Genomic DNA, 24,811 nt, shown 5'->3' with positions numbered 1-24,811 from the left:
TTTACAGGTATTTTTAAAACTAAAGTAGAAAGGAGTCTAAGTAAAAAAGACAAAGATAAGTTAAACTTGAATTTTTATCCCATTAAAAAAATTAATAGGAATATATTTGGTTTCAAAAATTAAAGTGAAAATATAAAATTTTGAATAACCAGCAATCTATACTTTTTTTGCAGAATAAAAAGTAAATGTTCAACTCCACTCTTCTGTTTACCTCCAATATCACAGTCAATTTTTGTTTTTGCCACTGTTATAGGTTGACCTGTCTGACAAAAAAAGATATGCTAAAGTTCTAACTCCCAATATGTCAGTATGTAACCTTATTTGAAAAAAAGGTCCTTGTATATGTAATAAGTTATGATGAACTCATACTGCTGTAGAGTGGACCCCCGATCCTTAATGACCGGTGTCTTTATAAGAAGAGAATTTGGACACAGAGATAGAGATACACAAGGAAAGCACCACATGTCGATGAAGATAAAGAGGGGAGTGATATAGCTGCAAGCCAAGAATTGTCAGGACCAATGGTCACTACCACAAACTAGGAAGAGGCAAAGAAGGATTCTACCTAGAATCTCACGGGGTAGGAAGGTGCCTGCTGGCACGTGGATTTCCAGCTTCGGTGAGAAAATGGATTCATTCTGTTTAAAGTCACCTGGGTTTATGGTACTTGGTTTCAGCAGCCCCAAGAAATGCATAAACCCTTTGTGTTTTGTTACAAACCCAAGTGAAAAGTCTAATGAAAGGACTTGGCTTAGGAGAGCAATGTGGAAACCAAGAAAATCTTACCTGCAACATAGTCACCAAATCCAATGGTTGTTAAAGTGATGACCACAAAATAAATGGCATCCAGGGCACTCCAGCCTTCTATGTGCTTGAATATGATTGCAGGCAGAGCCACAAAGAGCACACAGCCAAACAGTATGAATATGATTGTTGAGATTATGCGAATCTTGGTCTGACTAACATTCCACTTCTAGGGTTGAGACAAAAAAACACACACATGCACACATACACACACACACACACACACACACACACACACACACACACACACACATACACACAAAGAGAGAGAGAGAGATTATTGGCATATTGCAAAATTAGTCTACACACTGTTATCAGCAAATTAAAAAGTAAGCATGTTCTTTTATTCTATTTTTATTCTTAGTTTTCAATTGTCTTTACTATTAAAACTGGGTATAACATAGATAATTCAAAACAATCAGTGCTAATGATGCTACTTTACGTCTACATAGACTTATAACAGGTAAAATGCTTTCAATAGTCAATTACATTTGCTGTGAGAAAACAATTTCAGAATTGCATCATTATCTGTTTTTTGAACTACTTTTGAAATATTTCTATTCTACAGGCATACAACACAATCTAGAAATAACTAAAGATAGAAAAAACTGACATAAGTAGTAAATATTTACAATTGATAATTGCTAAACATTAATTTTATGAAGCATTTTTCTCATAACTCCTATCATTTTTTCTTACCATTAATTCAATCAGAGTATAAGACTAACGGACCTAAAGTCCACAGTTTGATTTCCACGTGAATCAGGTGAACTGTTTCTCTGTTCTATAGCATTAAAATGTACTACTAATAAAGTCACATGATCTGCAGGTAAAAATAAACCTTCAACATTCTTAAACCATAGCTTTATCAAAGTACCCATATTTTTTTACCTCCTCCAATAAAAAAAAATCCTCATAGTATAGTACATTAAACAAAGTTGGTATATACATAGCAGTTTATCTCCAGCTCTCTTTTTGAGTTCAGTTACCACACATTTTTAATCTCTGACTGGATCTGTACTATCCACAATAAAAATTATAGGTCACACCCCACACCACATGAAAATCACTGAATGTTAGAGCTTAGAATTTGTGAAGATAAAGATCTGTAAATCATAGGACAGAAAGAGAACATGGTCGTTCCTCTAGTTCACCATCCTCACCTCATATGTGGGAGTTAAGTGAATTCATGTTTGTAAAGTTTTAAAATATTGTTTGGTACCAAGCACTGAATCATGAGAGCTGAAATGTCATTACTATGAGGGCATGCAATTTTTCTTTATGAACTGGTGAATAAGCAACATAAAAAACATTATCCAGCATCTAGTAGGCATTCAAAAATTTGTTGAATGAATACATTAGCAATTCTGCATCACCAAGTTCATGCCACTAATCTGGTCTCTTAATTAATATAAATAGAGGATATTTTAATATAAGAAAAGTATAATATAAAAAAAGAACAAAACATCAGTTCTGGAATAACTATGTATTATTGCACTTTAATAGTAAAAATGTTTGAAATCTAACTTTGATCTGAAACATGACAATTGCTAAAACTGGAGCTGTAATCTAAACTAAGAAAATAATACTTAATAGTTTTATCTTATCAATAGTTAAATGTAAATATTTTGTGGAAATTTTTATGAAAAATAAAGCATTATTGAATAATAAATAAAATTTATTTGTAATAGTCATACAGTGGTAATGAATCATTTATAATTCCATACTCTAACACAACCATTTCCTTTCCTGCCTCTCTCCCGCCTTCACTCCCTCCATCTTTCTTTCCTTCTTTCCTTCCTTTCTTCCTTCCTTCCTTCCTTTGTTTGTTCCTTCCTTCCCTCTTTCCTTCCTTCCTTCCTTCCAAGACAGGATCTCACTCTGTCACTCCAGTTGGAGTGGTGTGATTATAGCTCCCTGTAACTTTGAACTCATAGGCTCAAGCTCAAGCAATCCTCCTGGCCCAGCCTCCCATGGCTAGGACTATATGCACATGCCAGCACGCTCACTAAATTTAAAAAAATTTTTTGTACAGACAGGATCTTGTTATATTGCCCAGACTGGTCTTAAACTCCTAGGCTCAAGTGATCTTCTCATCTTGGCCTCCCAAAGGCTGGGATTACAGGTGTAAGCAATTGCATCCAGGATAATTTTCTTTTTCAATAATTTTCTTCAAGAATACAAGCTTATAATCATAGGAGTACTGTTTTAAACTTAAAATTCTAATAAAAAGCATTTCCATTCTTTTCTACTGACATAGTGCACCATGATCATCTTCATGTGCACTACCAACGGACCTACTAAATTATACTCTTTTGATACATTTCTATCAATGGCATTACTGAATTAAGATATATGATTCATGTTTGCCATTCATATTATATCTTTTCCAAAGGGGCAACATAAAGGTACCAAAGCAATTTTTTAAATAATGAAATACTGTCAATCATTTACTATCTGTGCTAAGATTAAATTTGTGTTGCTGCCAGCCCTCAGAGTAAAGCCTCCACAGTACCATTACTCACATTACACAAATAAGAAAACGGAGGCTTGAGGGAAAAATAACGAGTTTAGGAGAATATGGTGAGAAGACAGTATACACAGAATTTTAATCCAGGGCTGCAGAATTTCTATCTTTTTTATATTTTTGTGGGGGTTTCTCATGTATTCATTCAGATTAAACATGAAAATGATTAAATACAGGAGTTACATGCTAATAGAGGTGCATATACATTGTTATGGAAAACCCAGTAACTGAGTGTCTAGTTGTACCCAAGGTGATAGAAAAGGTATAGTTTTTTTAAATCAAACAACACATAGATGTAGCTAAAAGTCTATCATACTTACAATAAATGTATCTTCCACTTTGGCAATTCCTTTTCCAAATATGGTCCCTAGTTGATCTCCAACTCCAGCCAAAAGAAAACCAAAGAGGGGAATTCCCAGTAAGGCATAGATGATGCAGAATATTTTTCCACCTTCTGTGCGTGGTGAGATGTTTCCAAATCCTTTTAAAAAAAATTCCATTGTTTACAAATGAGTAACAGTTTAAAACATATGACTTCAAGATTGATTCAGAAATTCCCAAGTATTATAAGGTATCATTCACTGATTTCAACAATAATTCCTTTGTATTACATATGCTTTTAATATATTCTTATTCAAATATTCATATAAGCAAATATTTCAATAATACACAAAGTATAGCTAAAGTTCCAATTAAACTTTGATAAAATGACAAAAACTGAAGTGGTAACACATTCAACAAAGTCAATATTTTCAATGAATATACTACCTCTCTATTTCTAATAATCTTTTGACTATTAATTTTCCATTGCCATTTAGAATACATTGAGAAGAGTATATTGCCTTAATTTAGAGTATTTAGAATATTCAAATACGCTTAGATTATTTGAAGATGAAAGTTTATTAGCAACTTTTAAATATTTTTGTTCAAGCATACATTAAAAAGTATACAGAGTACCTTTTTGATAGGTAATCCTCTCATTGTCCTTCATATTAAATTAATCTAGAACTTTAGTTTTAATATTCTTTTACTCAAAAATATGGATAGATATTTTAGAATTGGCTTTTTGTTGTTACTTTCTAGTTTAATGACTATATAGTAAAAAATCATGGTATTAATGAGTTTTACTTTTAGACTCTATTGAGATTTTCTCTGTGGCTTTATTATGGCCAATTTTTGTACTTGTTTCATTGTTATTTGGAAAGAATATGAATGTTCTATTTGTTGGATACAAAAAGAGCATCTGTATATGGGGTGCGGGGTAAGCTAATATTTTTACCCATACATTTTTCTCCTCAGTATTTTCACCTTTCTTTTCCTCCTACTCAGTTTCGTGTTCATTGCTAGTCATCTCATCTAGTGAGGGATCTTTTTTTAATGATCTAATTTCCAAGAACTTTGACTTTTTTCCAGGTGCCTGTTCTTGTGCCATAAAAATAATCATTATATTAATTTATTTATTTTCATTGTTGTATCACATATTAACTCAATTCCTTGAGGGGAGTCCTGCACTTTCTTTATCTAGGTCAATTTCTTCAAATGGTTGAGAATTCCTGGACATATTATCATACTAAGAAGCACAATACAACCCACAATACAAATTAGTATTTGTAGGTAAAATTTATTTTTTAACTTCAGTGAAAATTGGTTGATATGGTGGTGTGTGGAAGATTCTGACTTAAGAAGCTCTGGTTGAAGTAGTTGTTTTAGTCAGGGAGAGGGGACCCAAATCTGGCTGGGATTCCATGTAGGTGTGCACTACATATGACTTCCGGGAGCAGGGTCTCTCAATTACCATGGCAGCCACCAGTGTATATCCACCTTATTGCTTCTCACACCCACTGCCTGCTCTGGAAATATCTGTAACATAGCTTTGTTTGGCAAACCTGTATTCACATCTTTATTCTGGAGGCAGACTGGAGACAGTTACTTTAACAGTTAGGCTAGTGGTTCTATAGAACTTTAGCTAATATACAAGCTAACTGCCCGTGAACCCACTTCTGCTTCTAATTTTGGTGACTCTATTAGGTTCTCTTAGAAAAATATTCTTTTTGGGATCCTCTGCTTTGTGTTTTGAGGGACGTGAGCTCCTTAATCCAAGTATATTTCAATGTCACTATGAAACTCTCTATTTTATATCATCCCCCAAATCCAATCCTGCTGTGGTTGTCTCATTACACTTTCCTTTCTTTTTTTTTTTTTTTTTTTCTTTTTTGAGTTGGAGTCTCACTCTGTCACCCATACTGGAGTGTAGTGGCCGCTCCCGGCCACCGCAGCCTTGACCTGCTGGGCTCCGGCGATCCTTCCACCTCAGCCTTCCAAAGTAGCTGGAACTACAGGCACGCGCTACCACACCCGGCTAATTTTTTATTTATTATAGAGATGAGGTCTCGCCAAGTTGCCCAGGTGGGTCTCGAACCCGCAGGCTCAGGCAATCCACTCACCTCAGCCTCCCAAAGACGCGGGATTACAGTCTGAGCCACCGAGCCTGGCTACTATCCTTGCTTTCAAGGATAATGTGGAAATTTTTAAACTATTTTATATATTTCTGTAATCTCAATGTAACTTTTGGTGATGTGAGGTAAATGCATGTTTCTATCATACAGGGGATTAAATCCATGAATTTCCCAATGTCTTTTGAGATGATATATACTGACTAACACAAAACCCACAGGTTTATAGTAACTTAATCAGACATCATGTTTTTAAAAATCATTTTACTGTAGAGTCTAACATTAACTGTTGGAGAGAAATATCAGTCAAGACAACAACCTAGTAAGACTTTAGCAATATATTATAGCAGTTCCAAGGTCCTCCAACTCCTTAGTTATGTGACCTTGGGCAAATTATAACCTAATACATTAAAAGGGCATATTGTTATTATATACTTCAAGTTGTAAGAACAAAGCAAGGCACTACATGAAAGGTGCTAAGAAAACCCTATTATACTATATGTGCTATATATATATGTTAGGTACTATAATGAGTAGTATAAATACTATTAGTAATAGTACTGGTAGAAGCAAAGATTAGTGGATCAATATATTTAGCCCTATCAGTATGCAAACTATTTAAAAGTCAGGTTAATGGGATCACATTAATGTTCTTCACTGTGCTCTGAAATGTTCTGTCCAATTTTGGGCACCATTCTTTATAAGGACATTGGAAAAATTGTACACATAAAGGAAGGCAACTTTTCACATGCAAAAGTTGAAAGGATTGGGAGTGCTCAGTTGATTTTAACCATTTGAATGATTAAAACATGGAAAAGGTTATAATAGACATACTTAACCTCCCATATGATCCTGCAATCCCCCTACTGGGGATATACCCTGAAGACCTCAAATCACTCTATAAAAAAGATACCTGCACACATATGTTTATCGCAGCATTGTTCACAATAGCTAGAACCTGGAAACAACCATGCTGCCCATCAAAAGAGAACTGGATTAAAAAAATGTGGTACATATACCTGATGGAATACTATGCAGCCATAAAAAAGAACAAAATCATGAATTTCGCAGCAACCTGGATGGAGCTAGAGTCTATAATACTAAGTGACCTCTCACAGAAACAAAGATCTGAGTACCACATATTCTCACTCATATAGTGGACTTTGATCATCCAATGCACTACTATAAGAAAATGACTGTCAGTGTTGGGAAACTATGGGGGGGATGGGACTAATGGTAGTAAACATCTGTCTAGAGACGGGGAGACACCAGCTATCAACAAGGGGGCCTGAATGAAGCATATTTGTATTCCTAACCCTTAACTGTACCCCACAATATCAAAATAAAAAATATCGATCAAAAAATAATTTAAAAAATAAATAAATATCTGGAGAAAAAAATAAAAATAAAAATAAAAATAAATAAATAAATAAAATAATGGGAGCAAACTACAGAAAGTGAATTCATGCTAAGGTAACAGCAGCCAAAACTGAGTAGATGACTACAAGTTAGGCAGAGACCAGATAATCATTTGCAATGTTTTAACCATTTTGGACTGATGGTCTTCTAGAATCTTTTATAATACAAAGTTACTGTGATTCAATAGGCAAATGCATGTGCCATAATAAGGGCAGGGTTCTCCAATATCTGCTTTTGCCATGGGTTATAATTGCTCATTCATACATCCACAAATTTTTATTGAGCATTTACTATTTTCCAGGTACTAAGCTAATCACTACAGGTGCAACAGTGAAGTAGACAGATCTAATCTCTCAGAGATTAAAAGCCAGGAGGACATGGTCAACAGACAGATACAAACATATGTGGTAAATGTGTACTACAAAAAGTACAGGATGCTCTTGGTGCACATTGATTCAGGAGAGTGTAATGAGTTTCTCACAGTGACCCTAAAACTACAGTCTAAATTTCAGTAGAAGTTATTCAGGAAGCAGAAAGAAGTAGGATTCATGACAAGGTTGAGGAATAACACATGAAAGGTCTTGAAGAAGACAAAAAAAAAAGGAAAATCCAGCATCTTTGATAAACTGGAGGAATTTCAGTTGGATGGTTAAGAGAGTGTGTGAGAGCAGCAGCAGATAAAGGAGAAAGACTACATTATAAAGAATCATATTCATTCTAAATAGTTTGGGGTCTATTATGTGGGCTGAATGACAAGACTTTTAGCTGGATCTGATTACACATTGAAAGTTTATTCTGGCTACAAAGAGGAGGATGTCTATAGGAAGATAAAGAAAGAAGTGTTAAGTCTAACTTCTAAAAGAAGTGTTAAGTATTAAATGTTCTGGCATGGGTCACGGTGATTTTGACAATATTTATCTGAGACAGGCACAATGAAAAATGACTAGATCTGAGGAGGCCAAGGGTGGGATCAAGGATGGTAAGAATGATAAAGATTTGGAATAGGTTGATTTTGATATGCCAGTGGGATAAAGAAAGGAGAAATCTGCTGCATAGTGCATGGATGAGTTTGAAACTCAAGAGAGACCCGGGCTGGAGACTTAAATTATGGGATAGATGAAACATCAGGAAGAGTGAGTGGACTCAGAAGAAGAGAGAGCCTCGGAGAAGACTCCAGGGAACACTAACACTTAAAAGTGTAGACAGTGTAAGGAGGACTCTCAAGAGACTGGTTATGAAAGGATAAAAGAAAGTGTATTGCTAGGAAAGTCACAGGAAGAGCTAGTCAAAGAATGAAGAGAATGGTAAACATTACCAGATATTTCTGAAAGGACAAATAAGATCATTGAAGAATGTCTAATCATTTAACAACAAATTAGTCATCAATGACATCAGAAGTGTTCGCTTCAGTGGAGCAATGGAAAGAGAAGCCACACAACAGACCTGTGCTTTGAAACCTGTTTTCCTTCCTTTCCTTTTCTGTTCTTTCTTTACCTTTTATTTTGTAATAATTTATAAGAATTGTACCCAGAACTCCTATATGCTTCCTGCAGATGCTAACATTCTTACTTTGGTTTTTTTGTTTGTTTGTTTTTGTTTTTTCAGTCAGAGTCTCACTCTGTCACCCAGAAATGGATCATGTATCACTGCAGCCTCGACCTCCTGAGCTCAGGCAATCCTTTTGCTTCAGCCTCCTAAGTAGCTGGACCTACAGGCATGCATCACTACACCTAGGTAATTTTAAAAAAAAAATTTTTTTTTGTAGAGGCAATGTCTTACTATCTTGCCTAAGGCTGGTCTCACCCTCCTGGGTTCAAGCAATCCTCTAGCCTCAGCTTCCCTAAGTGCTGGGATCACAAGCCACTGTGCCCAGTCTCCCACTTTGCTTTACCACTCTTGCTACATATATACATTTTTTTAACTATTTTATAGTAAACTGTAGACATCATATCATTTTATCTAAAATTCTTTGCCATGTATTTCACAAGATAAAAAGAACATGCTCTAAAGTAACCACAGTACAATATACTTGGGAAAGTTAACATTGATACAGTATTATCACCTAACTTATACATTCAAATATTTTTTCCCTGTTGCAACATCGAATTGAAGATTATGCATTGCATCTAATTTGCATATCTCTTTAGTCTCCTTTAATCTCCTGAAATAGTCCATAAACCTTATTACATCTTTTACGATTTGTTTTTAAATACAGGTCTGTTATTTTGGACATTTTTCCTGAATTTGAATCTGTCTGATACTTCCTCACAAGTGGATTCAGGTTATGCATTTTTAGTAGGAATACCACATCCATCTCAGTGCTTTACATGATGTTGCTTGTCCTATTAGTAGTGATATTGATTTTGAGTACTTGGTTAAGGTATGTCCACTAGGTTTCTCCTCTGAAAAGTGATTATGATTTTTCTTTGCAGTTATTGAATCATTTACAGAGAAACACTTTGAGAGTATGTAAATATATTCTGTTCCTCAAACCTGTACCCACTAGTTACAGTATCAGAAAAAAACAAAAATGCAAATAGTGCTAGAAAACATGAAGACAGATAAAATAATAGAAGAGTAAGATAACAATCATTTTAAATTCCTCAAAGTATATTACACATACAATAAAGACATTCTTTTAAAAATATATTAATGTGCTTTTCTATTTTATGTAGAAGAAGAAAAGTCCAGAACCATTCATCTTCTGTTCCCAGTAAATCTCAATGGGGAGAAGAATAAATCAGAAAAGGATCAAGTAAGGTTCTTGTCTACCCAGAGTCCCCTCAGTGGAATCCAGCTTCAGAAACCTTCATGAGTTGTATATAACCCAGAAATTCTTATATGCTCCACTCAAAAGATGAAGAAGGGTTGAGAGCCCTGGAGTACAAGAGGAAGCCTGGAGTCAGAATGAAGGGCCTGCTGTGACTGGCACCCCAAGATCTAGGAAAATCTGAGGTAAGGAATCTACTCATTTAACTCATCTGTTTGTCCTCTGCTCTTATCTCCTAACACCTTGGACTATTCAATAGCAGAGCAATATGTGCAAAAGATCCAGTCAGGGTAAGCATAATCAATGCCCATCAAACTTGTATCAAGGTAATTTGAAGAAGAAAAAGGCCATCCCAAAGTCTTAAAAGTCAGGGGATGTTTAAACTGACCTACTTGGGACAGTGCATCATTCCTATACATTACCCAAGAACAGAACTCAACAACCTCAAACCCACCTTCTATACTGACATCAATAAGCTGAGTACCAAATACTTGAAGGACCTGCAAGTCAGCAAGGCGCACTGTTTTGATGTGGGTTCTCTGATTATCCCACAGAGTACTGCTGAGATCTAATATTGTCCTGTATTGTCTTCTCCAGGTCAATAACTCTGTGGCATCTGAGTTATCCTCTTCCGGTCAATTCTCTTTCTTTTCTTCAAAAGAAGATAAATGTCTTTAGAGTCATATTCTTAAGAGGTAATCTACCTCCAGAAAGAGTCAGCAGGAAGAATCAGGAAAAAAACTAAATGATGCAATTCTTACTTTTTCTTTTTATCCTTACTGTGACAATGCTATAAAATAGGATTTACTGTTTAATAATAAAAGACTAGCTGTCAAGAGGACTTGATTTGATCTATCCACATAAGTTAAAAGGGCATAAAAAATGAGAGCTCCAAGTTTTCATCAATCAGTGACTCAGATTTAGCCTGGAGGCCACCGTGAAACATCTTCAGAAAAACTGCCAGAGGATTTCCTCAGGAAGTCTGTTTACATCACCAATGAAATAGTCCAAAATCCAAAGAGAATTCTGGGTGTTAGAAAAGCCAATCTGTCTTTCACTGATCACAAAATGGAGACAAGTCTCTTATGGCATATCTACACTTCAGTTTTATTATATCCATGACACTGTTACCGGAAGGGAGGACTAAGGGAGTAGGAATGAGGGATCCTGACAGAATATTTCTCTGAGTGTTCTCTGCTTCACCTTCCAAATATTTCTCTAGCCACCATTATGCTAAGCTCTAAGGCTAACTAAATGTGTGCCTTAGAGGAGAAATCCCTCAATAAATGACCACTCCCCAGTGCTCACAAAAAAAGTAGCCTAGCAGCTTTCAGGCATCAAAAAAAAGGCCTAGAGCTCTCCAAACAAATCCCCAGGTGACAGAATTGAGTGGCTATTTAGGAGAGACTTCATGCTTTTTTCCCCCTCTTTTCTGTGCAAAATAAAAGTATACTTCCTTCCACAGACCCAGTAACAAACTCTAATCAATGAATACAGACAGGTTAAACAACTTGACACTGTTAATGAATTTATAAGACTCAAATGAAAGATACCTATTGACTATAATCAGTATAGTGGACTAAACTTCTGAAATATTAATATTTGTGATTGTTTATAGACTCCTCATCCTTTCCCTTATCAGTCAGTTGCATCTTCAATACCTTGAGGTAAAGAGTACTATTACAGCAAGAAGGAAAAAGAAAAAAAAAAAACAGTATTAAATTCTATTAAATTCTGTTTTGTTTTAATTCCTAAAGTAAGGTATTTGACTCACAAATGTTTCCCTTGAGGAAGTCAAAGCTCTCAGTGCATGGCATAACAAGAAAGTGAAAGGCATGGCAGCAAATCCACCTTCAAAAGAGCTTGAGGTAATAAAAGATTTCAGGTTGATGAAGTATGATTTTGAAGGAGGTAGAGAGTGCCAGAGGACATGACTTTGAAAGGGATGGGGAAAAGTTCAATAGTATACTGGAGCTGGCTTGCAAGACCAGCTGTTAAATTTTCAGGAATTTTGCAAGCTGAAATCAGCTAGAGGAGAAATATTTATACCACAAAAATTGGCAAGCTCTATAATTTAGGTCTTTGTTCCCCTTCAGCCAGTTAACATTTATCAACACACCATAGAGTAAAACACAGTCAAATTTAAGGGACTATAGGTAGTCTGTGCCAGAGATCTGGATGGAAGCCAAGCCAATAACTGCAGGCCAACCTTTGACATTTAAATGAGTACATCACACAGAACGGTTAGCATCTCTTCTTCACATTACTTTCAGGAAAGGGACTTCAATGGACAGCTATTGTAAGGCCACCGTAAGTGGATCATCTAGCAGGAGGCAGGTATATGCCACCCCTATCTGAACAGTCCCAAGTGAACAGGCATTTATAATGCCACAAATAAATAAATAAAATATTCTACTACTGTGCACACTTGCAATTATATAATTATTTTAAATAATCCATTTAATCTCTATATTTCTCACTTGAATGAGTTCCATGAGTGTAGAGATTGATTTATTCCTTATTTAAATGGATGTGTGTATATATATTACAATTACAACTCAAGAACCTTGTGTGACTACTAGCCTATTAACCAGTGCATAGTTGACAATCAATAAATGTTTCTTTATTGATTGACACATTAAATACAAACATCTTAAAAAACTTTATAAAAGCTGTAAAGAAAAGGAAACGCATGTATAGGAATATGTTGCTCTGTGGGCACTCCTATAAAAATTAAATCTCTCTCTGAATAATTACCAAATTTACTATCTTTGCAATCAAGATTCATAGTTTTTAAACATTTTACAGCTTAGTGAAATGATTCTAAGATTCACCTGTAATAAAATGAACAATAATAGTAATAAATGTTTAAAAGGAAGACTAATGGGAGGTAAAGTTTACTTCCAAATTTAAAGGATGTTACCTATAGTTTTAACAATTAAAACTGTGGCAAATTAATGAATAAAAATAATAGAAAGTACAAAAGAAGACTCCAGCATGTAAATGAATTTAGTATTTGAGAAATATGATTTTTTCAAATCAATTTTAAAGAAGTTGATTATTCACTATATAGTGATAGGGTAGGTAGCAAGCTACTTGGAAATGAATCATGTCCTGCTCTCAACATTGCACACTAAATATTATCAGATAGATTAAATCAACAGATATTTCAAAATATGTCACATGTCCATACAATACTATGAATAAAAGACAGGGGAATAATTGTTTAAGCATGACTACTAGGGAAGAACTATAAAAAAAGTGAAGGCTAAATATGAATCCACAAAATATTATGATGCTACTAACAAAAGAAGGCATAAGCCCCATGCAGTGAAGAGAGAACCTGATGCCTCTGTTACTGGTCTTACCATGGCTTCTCTTGATCAAAAAGCTAAGCTTTCATTTCATTTTTAGGGTTGAAGATGGCCTGAATCTATCATGTTTGCCCTTGTACTTTGAGCTGTTTTCCTAATTTAGCCTTCCATTAGTTATTTAAGCCTTGGACTGCTACTCAAAAATGCATCCAGTTACTGAGAAATTCCAAATAGTTATAATGATAAGTTGATATCCCCAATACATCATTGGTTACTTTTACTTGAAATACTGAATGACAGCCTGCCAAATAGCTAACTTTCAAAAGCAAGTTCACCTCCATTGAAAGATGTCAGGCTAAATTTGTAATAAGCAACACTTTGGGATAATAGTAGCCTTTCTACTCTCTGTAGGAGACTTACTGAAATTAAGGAAGAGTTAAACTGTTTAGACTTGTTGGTTGCAGTTTACACATTCCAGAGTTCTATGTAACTATTGGCAGCTCTTGAAAATCTTGAATCTCTTAGCTAGCTTCCAATGTGGAAAGAGTAGCTTGTGATTACATTTGTGGACAACAGTAATGATAAAAGCAACAACAAATTTAAATTACATTCATATAGACCTTTCTAGAGTTAAACATATTTTTTTAAAAAACACCTAAGTGATTCTGATCAAAAATCTAGTAGGTAGGACTATATAACCCCAATCTCATGGAGATAAACTTTAGATAAGACCAAAAATGCTTACTATTATTTGATTCTGATCACTTCTATATCTAAAGTACCAAGCTATACATGGAAAAGAAGAAATCAAATTTCATCACACAATTTTTAATTCTACTCAAAGAAAAAATTGTCAACAAATACCATTTGCCAATCACCATGCTAAATATTTAGGACACAAAGATGAAGAAAACACATTCAAAAATGTTCAAATTATTAATAAAATCAAACTATACCACCCATTCTTTTTTTGGACCATTAGTGAAGGCACAAATGAAAACCAAGGAAGACAGTATGCATATAACAAGCATCCTCCTTAAAACACTGCACTTAAATAGCTTGGATAGCATAGTTTTGGGTCCACGCTTACTTTGATCTCTGTCATTCAACAGCAAGTCAACTAGGAAGTAGAGAGGAAAATGTTTTTGCATTTCTCCGCTACCAATCATGGTGCACAAATGTTGCATATTCTAGTAGTGCCGTATTTCTCATCTTCTCTACCTCCATCTTCATTTATTCCTAAATTAGGTCTATTCATTTGTTGTACCTACTACATATACATACTCAGAGGCCACAGCTCTCAATAGGCAGCATTCAAGCATTGACACTAGAACACACCAAAGAGTTGCCTGAAAACAATTCTATCCTACCAGGTATGGTAGCTCACACCTGCAATCCCATCACTCTGGGAGACCAAGGTGGGTGAATTGCTTGAGCCCAGGAGTTCAAGACCAGCCTGGGAAACATAGCAAAACTTCATCTCTACAAAATGTAAACAAAATTATCTGGGCATGGTGGTGCATGACTTACTTAGAATGCTAAGGTGGATAGAGTGCCTGAACCCAGGAGGTCGACGCTGCCATGAGCCATGATTGTTGTGATCATGCCACCGCATGCTAACCTGGGCAACAGAAAGAGACTCCGATTCAAAAAAAAATTGTATCCGAGGACCAAAAATGTTAATGTACTGTATCAGAGAATTCTGCAAGGACCCAAGGACAAATGAGGAGTGACAAATAAAAGGGGAGTGAAAAAGAGAGTGGAATGAAAAGCTTCCTGCTCAGCATAAGCCTCTAAACAAAAGGCCCACAAATAAATCAAATGCCAAAAAAGAGAAACACAATCAACACGTAGAGGAGGAATTATTGCAAATGAAAATTTCATAGGACTGTCTAAGATAAATGGACAAAAGGAACAAGATGAAGATCTTAGATAGCAAGGTAAGTGATGTTTGGCTACAATGCCTAGGCTTATTCCCCATACCACAACATTCTTATACTGCCATAGATACCCAACATAATACCAAACAAAGCAATAAAGATCTCTAAGAATAAATATAATAAGATAGACATACTTTATGGATAAAATGACCAAAAACCTTATCAAATCAATGACATAAAAGAAGATCTGCAGAAATCAAGAGATATAGAGGTATAAATTTTATCAAATTTATGCATAAATATAATGCAATCACAATAAATATTTTCAGTGAAATAGTTTTCAGTGAAACTTGATAAACTTATGTAAAAATCATATTTAAAAAGGAAAAAAAATTGAAAACAAAGAATAAGGTGAAAATATTTGCCCTACATGATATCAAGATCTACTACAGCAATTAAAAAGCAATGAGATTAAGACAATGTGCTATTGAGCTGGGAATTGGACAGGAAGAAAGAAATTAACCAAAAAGAATAGAGAGGTTTGTTGCAGTGGCTCAGCCTGAATTGGAGAGGCCTAGACAGAGGAATCACTTGAGGCCAGGAGTTTGAGACCTGGGCAACACAGTGGGACTTCCATCTCTACAAAAATTAAATTAAAAATTAGCCAGAGTGGTGATATATGCCTGTAGTCTCAGTTATTCAGAGGGGTTAGGCGGGAGGATTGCTTGAGCACAGGAGTTGGAGGCTGCAGTGAGCTATGTTCACACCACTGTACTCTAGCCAAGGCAACATAGTGAGACATTATCAGAAAAAAAAAAGGAATAAAGAGCTCAGGAACACACTCAAACATACCTGCAAACATGAGTACCAAAAGCAGAAAGAAGATTAGCCAATGAATGGGATGGGTAGTTGTTACCCAATGAGATTGGAAAGAACCTTGAACTTTGTATATTATGTTTTATTTTATAACAAAAACAGCAGGAAACAATGTTAAGATTTGATAAAGGTGGATGGATGTGTCATTTTTTCTCTCTAGATACACACTTCTGCCATTTGAAATATTCCATAACAGCAAGAAAGAGAAAACAATATCTATATGTAGTTATAGATCAATACAACATTGGTTAATATTCTATAACAATTCTTATAGTTCTTTAAAAACTGGAAATATAAATTTACTTTATCATGGCAAAGAATATATATCTCAAAACATTTAACATCATACTTAAAATAAAACACAACTGGATGAATTACCTTAAAAATCAGGGGAAATGATATCCATTTTACAATTATTTTTATTTTTATTATGAAAATTCTAACAGGAATAATGGCATTAAGAAATAAAAAGAATAATTATTATAAAGAAGAAGACAAATCTATTAGTTGTGGGTGGAATTAAATATCTAGTAAACACAGGAGAATATTGAAAATTGAATAAAGAAAATCAAAAGTTAAATAAAGAAAAGTTCAGTAAAATAGCTGAATGCATAATAAAAATGCAGAAGCCAACAGCATTATATCTTAGCACTATCACAAATGTACTAAGTGAAATGGAAAAATACTTATTCACAATATTAAGGGAAATATAAAGCACCCAGAAGTAATCTTTACAATACATATTCAAGAACTTTGGAGAACAGTTTGAACTAGTGTAGACTGTGATGAAATGAAACAGAGAAGAACAGAATAAAGTCAGGAATAGTTCATACTAATTTTCACATATATCATTAAAAGAAGCATCACAAATAAGGTGGAAATCGAGCAATTAGTAGTGCTGGGAAAATTGATTATTATTTTGGAGGAAAAAAAATTCCACCCTATGTGAAAACAGCATTCAGTATGGCTTTCACTGAAATGGTTTACCACTTGCTGTTTGGTTATTTGGTTAGGAAAAGATATTACATTAAGCTATCCCTCTAGTGACACTCTTTTTATCTTTCAAAATCTCTTCTGCATATACATTTTATCTGCATTGCCATGGAGAGAAAGAATCAACTTTGTTAAGATGTCCATCCTATCAATGGCAATCTACAGATTCAACGCAATATCCATTAAATTACCGGCAGCATTCTTCTCAGACCTGGAAATGGCAATACAGAAATACATATGGAAACATAAATAACCACGAATAGCCAAAGCAATCCTTAGCAAAAGAAACAAAGCAGGAGGTATCTATCAGACTTTCAGACTTCAAACTTTACTATAAGGCTACAATAATCAAAACAGCCTGGTACCGATACAAGAATAGACATTCAGACCAATGGAAGAGGACAGAGATTCCAGAAGCAAAATCTCAATTTCTCAACCAACTCATATTTGACAAAGCCTCCAACAACAACCAATGGGGAGAGGGGGACCTATTCAGTAAATGGAGCTGGGAAAACTGGCTGACCACATACAGAAGATTGAAACAGGACCCCTACCTATCACCATACACAAAAATCAGCTCTAAATGGATCAAAGACTTAAACCTCAAACCTCAAACTATAAGAACCTTAGGAAATGCAGGATTTAACTTATTAGTACTTTCCCTTTCAAAATAATCACATTAGTTTCTTTCATCTTCCTCCCTTCAGTAACTCAGAGTTTCATTATTAGTGAACAGCCAACAGATAACTACTGTTGTAAAATTACCTAGTCTTGCCCTTCTCTTTCAATGACCTTCTTTCTTAATACCGCATTTCTTTCTTCATGGAGTGTCTTTTCTTAAAGGACTGTTTTTCCTCCAGCACCCACATCCCCACAGACAGGTGTGCTGAGAAGGTTCTCCAGTTCTCTGAGCTCTGAAAAATATACTAACCCTTCTCTCCAACACTTATGGTCTCACCACTACCATCTTTTGAGGTTTAAATAACAAATCGTCACCACAGGAACAGAGCTCTCAAATCTCCCTCATCCCCAGGTCCCAAAAGACTTTGCAGGCACACTCCCCTACCACCACCACAACCCTTTTATTTTCCCTCCCTACGTCTTAGCAGTTAGCTACCACTATCTCGAGGCATTGAAACAGCCTGAGTGTGGTCTTTTCTTACCCAGATCCATCTCATAATAGCTAACTCTTTTTAAAGCACAGCTTCGATTTTGATACTCTGTAGTTTTATAATAAAACCCTTAAGTGTTCAAAAATCTTTAAGTATAAATCACCACTTCTTATTAGCAATACTCCCTGGTGTGCAATTGTTCTACCTTTTAGTAAGACCAGAGTTATCATTACTCACTAAATAATTACCAAGTTGAACTGATTTCTTCCATTTTTATTGTTTGCTCCTTCTATCTGGTACAAGGATGTCCCTTCAATTATCATGTTGAAATCCTATCCTTTCTACCCACCTCACACCACTTCCACCTACAACTATGTCTTACCCCTTCAACCCGCTGGGGTCTTGCCTTCTTTTGACTTACATAGTACTTTCTATTGCCCTTAGAGGAACTACACATTACTCTAACACAAACACTTGCTATTTGGTTACAGGCTTTTGTTCCTCTTTTTCATCATAAACTTTTTGGGAAAAGAGACTCTTTGGTAATCATTTTTCTTTCCTTCATATATCTTGTATAGGGATTTGTTCAGAATAGATATTCAAAAAAATATGACAAACTGAAAAGAATTATCTATAGGTTTTTATGAATACCGCATACTTTAGTTAAATATTCATGTTAAGTTCTAGGTAGTTCTACTATTCTTTTTATTGCCTTTCATTTAATTCAGCACTGACAAGAAAAAGCAAAATTCTTGAAAAGTACAAATTGTAAGTAAAATTTAAGAAAAGAAATCCTTAAAAATAATAATTAAAATACTATTTCACCACAAAACAATTTAAATTATTTTAGGCACAGAAAACATTAATAACATAGGGCATAAGAGGAAAAATTAGAATTGAGGTGAAAAAAAGAACAACCCGAATTCAGGATGTACTTAGTAAGCAATCTAAGAAGAAGACCAGCTTTCAGACATCAAGGTAAAATGACAATAACATAATTATCTTTTTTAAAAAGCTATTCAAAGCCATCGTTATGCAGTTTGAAAAAAGAACCTAACCAAACACTGAAGAAGAAATATGGTGTCAGAAAATTATAATTTTAATTAAGGCACAAACAATGTCTTGGTAAAAAGACACAAGGTAAACACAAAAAAACCCGGAATGTATTTATAAAAAATTGTGTATTTATTCTTACATGGTTAAACTTTAGTCACCTTCAAACTACTCTTTGATGCAATATACCTATCAAAATGCTTTTTTCCACTACTCAAACAGCTTTTGAACTCATAAATTTTGATGGCTTTCAGTGCTTCTGCTGTTTTTTGTTTCACTTCTTCCACATCAGCAAAACATTTCCCTTTGAAGACTTTTTTCATCCAGGGAAACAACAAAAAAAAGTAGCTCGGGGTAAGATCAGGTGAATAGGAGAGTGGGGTATGGCAGTCATACTTTTTTTAGTCAAAAACCGCTGAACATTCAGCACAGTATGGGCAAGTGGGCTCAGAAATTACCCCTGATAAAATGGGCAAAAGCAATAGAAGAATCTCCCTTCCCCCCAAAAAAATTCACTGAAGGTGAATGCAGTTTCTCACAACAATGCTAGCTGGTACACTGATGCCGATGGGCCCTAGAACACTTACCTAGCAGGAGAGGCCTGTACTGCAAAATACCCGTCTTCCAAAAAAAAAAAAAAAAATTCCAGTTTTTGTATCCCTCACAGATGATAAACTCATTTTAGAACTTTCACACTTTGTGCACTGTTCTTCTATACAGTGGTTTTAAACCAAGGATGCACATCAGAACTATGCATGAAACTTTAAAAACTTAACTCAGAACAATGAATTCTTGTCTCCTACTGGGAAGGGGAGGAAATGTACATATCTGTTTTTAAATATTTACAGAAATGATTCTGATTCACACCCCTGCGATAGATACAAGGTTTGTGGACCTTACACTATACAGGGCTCTTAAGGAAAAAAGAATAAAAATTAGGAAGCAGGTATGTGCAGTTGAGGAGTCCTAAGGTCAACCTTTAGCCTCACAGTAAATCTGTACCTTCTTCTTTGTACATAGAACAACATTGATCAGAGTTACCTTGTCTAGACTGCAATGGTGTTACCATATTACTATATTTTCATTACCAAAAATAAAATAATTTCCATTACCAATAAGAAAGATATAAACATTATTATTTATTGAACACTTGCTCTCTCACTACATGTCAGATATAGGGCTAATCCTTTCATGTATATACCTTAATTTAACTTTCATAACAATTCTATGAGGTGGTGGTTGTTGTTTGCCCTTTTTGTAAAGATGGGGGTCTCTGTGTTGCATAGGCTAGTCTTAAACTTCTGGCCTCAAGCAAACTTCTCGCCTCAGTCTCCCAAAGAGCTGGGATTACTGGTGTGAGGCACCACACCCAATCCCTATGAAGTTAAAGTACAAATAATGATCCCCACTTACTGAATGTGGAAACAGGATTATTGAAGTGAACTAATGTATTCAATGTTAAAAGACTGTTAACTGTTAAAGTTGGGATTTAAACTATTAATTCAATTGCTCAGAGCAATTGAGTATTTGGGATCAAGGTCCTCAAACTTTTTCAGTTATATAACAGAAAAACTCAGTTTTTCAGCATATGTTTGAAGAATGGCATGCCCAGAAACAGATTTTTACAGAAAACTTTTCTCAGTTATATAACCATACTGTAAAAATCTGTTTCTAGACACACCATTCTGCAGATATATGCTGTTTTACCTAGTCAGACTAGGAAATAATATATAGATGCATCAAAACAAATGTATCCATTAAAGTAACTGAGTCAAAGGGTTGTCTTGACATTAATGTGTCTTCAAACTTCCTCTTGGCCCAGAAACCATGTGCCTGCAGTTCAAACTGTATTTCACAAGATGGCTCCCTTGCTATTTTTAGTTTCAATTTATATAATACAATCCTAAATTACCACTGTAAATTTGCAAATCTATAGGAAGTTACATGTTTCTTATGTTACTTTTTGAATGAGTTTCTACCAAATATTTTGGGCTAGCAAGACAGATAAATTCATATAATCTAAAACTACAGCTAAAAGTTGAGGGGAAATTCCTCTGCAAAGGAATTTTGCCAAAGAACAATAGTAATCTACCTGCATATTGTTTCCAAACGTCCCTAGTTGTTTCCCTAATAAGTTGAAAATGTATGCTGACCTCAAAGTCCTTCTGAGTTCCCACATGCCTCTCACAATGAGAGCATTTAACTGTTCTGGATTTTATTCTGCGTATTTAAAGATATGCATTTTTGGTACGACATGACCACTAAATGTTGACCAACTATTTTATCTGACGCTCAAGCCAATCAACAGAGATCTGTTCAAGGCATAATAAAATTACATTCCTGTACATGGCTGTAAATTCACGCATTATTTAAATGCCTGATGATCTGATTCTCCTCTTATCCCAAAAGGGAAAGATAAACAATCCAACAGCATTAAGGAAATGGGGAACTATTTCTTAGCAAAAAATACAAATATCTTAAGTTTTCCCATGTATTAAGAGATTGTAAATCTGGAATCTGAACTTATTTTCTGGAAATCACTTTTTTTTTTTTTAGTTGGAGTTTTACTCCATGGCCCAGGCTGGAGTGTAGTGGCATGCTCACAGCCTCCCCAGCATCAACCTGCTGGGCTCAGGCGACCCTTCCACCTCAACCTTCCAAGTAGCAGAAACTACTGATGTATGCTATCATGCCCGGTTAATTTTTTGATTTATTGTAGAGATGAGGTCTTGCCAAATTGCCCAGGCTGTTCTCGAACCCGTGAGCTCAGGCAATACCTCACCTCAGCCTCCCAAAGTGCTGGGATTACAGGCTTGAGTCACCAGGCCTGGCCCACATTTTAAAGATTGTTGTTAAAAGACTTTTACTTTAGGATCTTCAATATAATTTGATGTTATATTTCTGACTAGACTTGTCATCAAACAACAAACTATAAAATCAATAAATAAAACTATACCATTAATAAGCAGTAAAATGATAGAATCATACAATTCCTCTGTCATCAAATAGCCCTAAAAGTAATACACTAGGCCAGGTGCGGTGGCTCAAGCCTGTAATCCCAGCACTTTGGGAGGCTGAGGTGAGGGGATTACCTGAACCCACAGGTTCAAGACCAGCCTGGGCAACTTGGCGAGACCTCATCTCTACAATAAATCAAAAAATTAGCCAGGAGTGGTAGCACGGACTGAAGCATGGGCACAGTAAGTAGTCAGTGAGTATCAATCAGCTAAAGTCACTTTCCTGGCCATCAAGCGTGGCCCAGGTACTAGTACCAAAGCTCAGATTAAGTGTCTGATATTTATAAAAATAATAGTGGCAACAATGCTGATGGATCCTTCACCCCTGAAATATATTTAAAGCAAGTAGGATTTGAGCTAACATTCTCTTTTCACACTCTTCACTTTGCAGATTATGCAACAGTACAAAACAGCTACTTGATATCCAGCCAAACAATCCATGAAATGAAGTGCTCTAAATTATTGCAGTTCACCTTTCATTCTCTTAGGCAAGTAGACGTTAACAGTAATTTCGTCCTTCATTAGCAAGTGGTAAAAATAATAACTGTTTGACAGCAAAGCCTGATATTTTGGAGGAGTCACTTTCCTATCTCTCATAGGATTGCTAGATGGTATCTTGTTTAAGATGATCTATTATTTTTCTAGATTCACAATATAAAGTACCATCAACTGAGGGAAAATAAGCATCTGAATTTTTTAAACAAAATCATAAAGTGTAAGAGTTAATATGACTAACAGAATTCTAACCCAATCACTACACAAATATGGAAAACTGATCAAAGAAAATTGAAGTATGAATGGTAATTAGGTAACATTGATTGAAGAGATAAAACACAAAGTTTTAAAGTATTAACCACCTATATTTAATATAGTTTTACCTGAAATGAGAGTGTAAGGAACTATCCTTGCCTTGACTACTACCTTGGGGCAGCATTTCAAAACTCAACAACTGTCAGTCTCAGACAGGAGAGAGAGAGAGAGAGAAAGAGAGAGAGAGAAAGTGATAGCCCACCCTCCTGAAAGATGCAGAACTCTCCAGATACTGAATTTGAGTGATGAAAGCTGAAGTTGGGTCATTTAGATGAAAGCATATATCACACAACCATTAAGGAACCTCAATTAAGTGCAGTCTAAATACAATATCCACTAGCATCTTTAAGAATCATCTCTGGTATAGGATTAGACTCCCATGTATTCTTAGATTTTGACATATTAAATATATTCAAAATAACTTATTTACGTATTTTATTTTTTTAAACATATACACAAGAAAAATTTAAGGGTGTATACTTATGTATTCTCAAACTATACCTTCAACATCAAAGGAATAATGTCATTTGGCCTAAATATCATACAAGGTTTTCTCACACATGGTAAAGGCAGGTATACTTCACTTAATTCAATATTTACAAGTTAGCAGAGTGTTGGAAGACTCATCAGAAATATAATCCAATTTTTCATGCTAACTTTCTGAAAATCACTTATAGAAAGTAATTTTCCAAAGGTAGTAATTTTTACTTGTAGAAAATATTACTAATGGCTAAGTCCTTAACTAAGTTCTTAAACCATTAAGAGGAAGAGATGAACAAGGACTATCAGTTCACGAAAAATTTCTGGTAAAAAAAAATATATTTTGCATTTTATAGTAAAATATATTTTTCAACATGTGATGCAATACAGGTCCATCTCACCTGGCCATTAGAGATAGAGGTTAGAGGTCAGAGGTTACAAGTGGTGACACAACCGCCAGACTCTGTGGGCTTAAAACCCCCAATGCTACTCACCGAATGATCAGTCACACTTTTTCATTTCTCACTGCCTCAGTTTACTTATCAAAAAAGTGGTAATAATGGTAAACAATCCCTTAAAAGGTTGGTGAAAAAATAAAAACTTTAATACATATCAAGCACTTAGAACAGTAGCTGGCACATACTACACGCTGTATACTATTACATAAAAAAACCATACAAAAGTCAAACTTTCAATCTGATGCCATAATTTTCCTTTAAGTTCTCTTGAATTTTATATGCTTTCTCAATCTACACTTTTTAAATGTCACACAAGGAACCATCAAAAAACACAAATAACTCATCCAATAACTGTTGGTAATCATAAGCCATTCATCTTTTTGTTGGTTCTGTCCAACTTAGCAAAGATTTTTTTTTTTTTTTTTTTTTTTGCTTTATGTGAGGAATTGCCTTTGCCACAATTGATTTGGAGTTGTTGCCACGTTTCCCCCACAGAGGGTAGAACGTGTACTACAAGCCTTAGTGTTGGGGGAAGATGGTGGTAGGCAAGGCCAACGCTCTCACTCTCTGATTAGAAACATTGGAACTGGAAAGATTTGGGGAAGGAAATCAACATTGATTGATAATCTACTATGAACAAGAGGCTTTGGTATGCTAAACACTTTTGGCATTTTTTCCAGTTAATTCCCAAATTAACACTCTGGAAGAGTATCTTAAAATTTATTTATACCAAGGCAGAGAATGTTAAGGGCAAACAGAAAATGGCACAAACAGTGTTTAAAGGCAAATCAGTCTAACCTCAAAGTTCTGCCATACTATAAAAACAGGCAGCCCGTAGCCAGGCT

The 24,811-nt window shown here is 35.1% G+C and overlaps 1 protein-coding gene across 3 annotated transcripts in view; it reads right to left on the bottom strand.

Moving 5' to 3' along the window:
- The window catches only part of KCNK2 (potassium two pore domain channel subfamily K member 2), a 138,945-nt gene that overhangs the window by 51,103 nt on the left and 63,031 nt on the right, over positions 1 to 24,811 (bottom strand). For all 3 annotated transcript variants that reach the window (XM_008065322.1, XM_008065320.1, XM_008065321.1), the window contains exons 4-5: positions 3,652 to 3,812; positions 787 to 973 (exon numbers count right to left, since the gene is read on the bottom strand). In XM_008065322.1, the coding sequence (XP_008063513.1) occupies positions 787 to 973; positions 3,652 to 3,812 (348 nt within the window). The remainder of the gene's footprint in view (positions 1 to 786; positions 974 to 3,651; positions 3,813 to 24,811) is intronic.

The sequence above is a fragment of the Carlito syrichta genome, unplaced genomic scaffold, assembly GCF_000164805.1.
Source record: "Carlito syrichta isolate Samal-C Ts95f unplaced genomic scaffold, Tarsius_syrichta-2.0.1 Scaffold308229, whole genome shotgun sequence".
NCBI lineage: Eukaryota > Metazoa > Chordata > Mammalia > Primates > Tarsiidae > Carlito > Carlito syrichta.
This window is presented reverse-complemented; position numbering and strand designations above follow the sequence as displayed.